The 2,463-nt window shown below is 45.6% G+C and overlaps 3 gene segments (V, D, J or C); all 3 read left to right on the forward strand.

Moving 5' to 3' along the window:
• LOC104981963 overlaps positions 1 to 2,463 on the forward strand; it is a 916,007-nt gene that overhangs the window by 696,340 nt on the left and 217,204 nt on the right.
• The window catches only part of LOC104981965, a 158,670-nt gene that overhangs the window by 26,555 nt on the left and 129,652 nt on the right, over positions 1 to 2,463 (forward strand).
• On the forward strand, positions 264 to 1,679 carry LOC104981966. The segment is given in 2 exon segments: positions 264 to 959; positions 1,102 to 1,679. Coding segments are annotated over 2 exon segments (399 nt in total).

Raw genomic sequence — 2,463 nt, forward strand, 5'->3', positions numbered from 1 at the left:
TCCTGACCTGCACATAGGTTTCTCAAGAGGCAAGTCAGGTGGTCTGGTATTCCCATCTCTTTCAGAATTTTCCACAGTTTACTGTGATCCATACAGTCAAAGGCTTTGGCATAGTCAATAAAGCAGAAATAGATGTTTTTCTGGAACTCTCTTGCTTTTTCCATGATCCAGCGGATGTTAGCAATTTGGTCTCTGGTTCCTCTGCCTTTTCTAAAACCAGCTTGAACATCTGGAAGTTCACGGTTCACGTATTGCTGAAGCCTGGCTTGGAGAATTTTGAGCATTACTTTACTAGCGTGTGAGATGAGTGCAATTGTGCGGTAGTTAGAGCATTAACCTTGAAACCCAAAGTGCAGGTCCCAAGCATTCAAATACACCTCTCTTCTGAAGTACATCTAAATTTAGCTGTCATAAACAGGGAGGTAGTGGTGGTTTCTAAGTTTTTTACATTGGATTGCTCTTTTATACTTGGGTGAGTCGCCCTTATCCAACTTTGCCTGGAGGGAGTTGGCAGTAAACACAACAATCATTACAACACCCACAGTCCTTGTGAACACACTATCAACCTCCTTATTTGATAGTTCTTATGATTATGACTGTACATGTCAATAATTCTTATTGCTCCTAACTCTTACCAGCACCACAGAGCACACAACATACACCTCTAACATGAAAATGGAGAGACAACGTCAAACTTAATTTCTAGGGTGGGTAGCGTTGAAGGGCATTGTCATCTCATTAACAGGCAGCAGGCTCCACATGCTTTCTGTGATTGGCAAAATCTCTCTTACATAACAGAACAGCTGCCAGGGGCTGGTTTCCTCAGGCAGAAACGTGTCACAGAGAAGGTGTTGACTCAGAGGAGGGACCAGGCAAGGACGAGTCAGGAGGCAGAGCTGTCTCCAAGCGAGACATGCAGAGGGTCTGCTCTTTCATCCACCTCACCCTCTTCTGGGCAGGTAAGGCAGATCCTGGAAACTTAACTGAGCAAGACTCAGTGAGGCATCAAGGCTGCCAGGGCCAGGCCCTCGAACATATCACCCCTTACTCAATGATCTTAGCCCCAGTCTTCACTGAGCCTATCTTGTGTCTTTTCTCTAGGAGTCATGTCAGCTGTCGTGTTGGTGCCTCAAGACCAAGAAAAGACTGTGGTTGTGGGGAAATCTGCCACCCTCAGCTGCTCCATGAAAGGAGCAGCTTTCATCAGTAAATACTATATTTTCTGGTACAGGAAGACCCCGGGTAACACAATGACTTTCATATACCAAGAACGGGGTGTATATGGTCCCGGGTTTGAGGACAACTTCCGAGGTAAAATTGTTAATTTAACCAACCAGGCTGTGCTGGAGGTCCTGAAGGCATCAGAGAGAGATGAAGGATTTTACTACTGTGCCACTGATTACCACCCTGCTGCAGGCTCACTTCTAAGCAACTCAAAAAACACAGAGATCTAAGTGGAACAGCATCTTCAACAAGATCATGACTTTCTCTTGAAGAAATAGATTAATAAATGGAGGCCAGAGAAGGCTGACATCCATGCCTTTCCTTCAGGTTCAGTGGCTCATATCCTGCCCACGAGCTCCCGTGGTGCTCAGATAGGCAATCCCTAGTAGGGTGTGGAGGAGGAAATGGCAACCCACTCCAGTGTTCTTGCCTGGAGAATCCCAGGGATGGGGGAGCCTGATGGGCTGCCGTCTTTGGGGTCACACAGAGTCAGACACGACTGAAGCGACTTAGCAGCAGCAGCAGCAGCAGTGATAAAGAACCTGCCTGCCAATGCAGGAAACATAAGTGACACGGGTTCGATCCCTGGGTCAGGACGATCCCCTGTAGGAGAACTTGGCAGTCCACTCCAGTGTTCTTGCCTGGAGCATCCCATGGACAGAGGAGCCTGGCAGGCTGCAGTCCATGGGATCGCAAAGAGTAGGACACAACTGAGTGACTGAGCACACACACACACACACACATATATATACATATACACACACACACACATATATTATACATGTACATATATAGAGATGACATTTGGAAGCTAGTTATGTAGATATTGTCAAAGTTTTGGAGCGATGGTTTTTTAAGACCTGCAAGATGTATTTCTATCAAGAGAACCAGTGGGTCCTTCTGAAAGAGACTGGAAGAATGTGTTTGATAAGAAGGAGGAAAGAAAATATGTGTACAAATTTGTAGAACTGTGTGTTCTCTGTGATAATGATTAATATCTATTCTGTGCTTACTGTACTGTTCCGAACACTTTACATGAGTTACGTGAGTTAATTCTCTCAACAATCCTATGATGCATTTTCTATTATTATCCCCGTTTCACCAATGAGGACACTAAGGCACAGAATAGCTAAAACACTTGCTCAGGATACTCCTGCCAGTAAGGAAGGGTGACGATTTCAGGCTCTGGAGCTGGAGGACACAGTACGTGATTCAGGAGGTTGGGAGGAGGTAGTCCAT

The sequence above is a fragment of the Bison bison genome, unplaced genomic scaffold (genome assembly GCF_000754665.1).
Source record: "Bison bison bison isolate TAMUID 2011002044 unplaced genomic scaffold, Bison_UMD1.0 scf7180017864526, whole genome shotgun sequence".
Classification (NCBI taxonomy): Eukaryota; Metazoa; Chordata; class Mammalia; order Artiodactyla; family Bovidae; genus Bison; species Bison bison.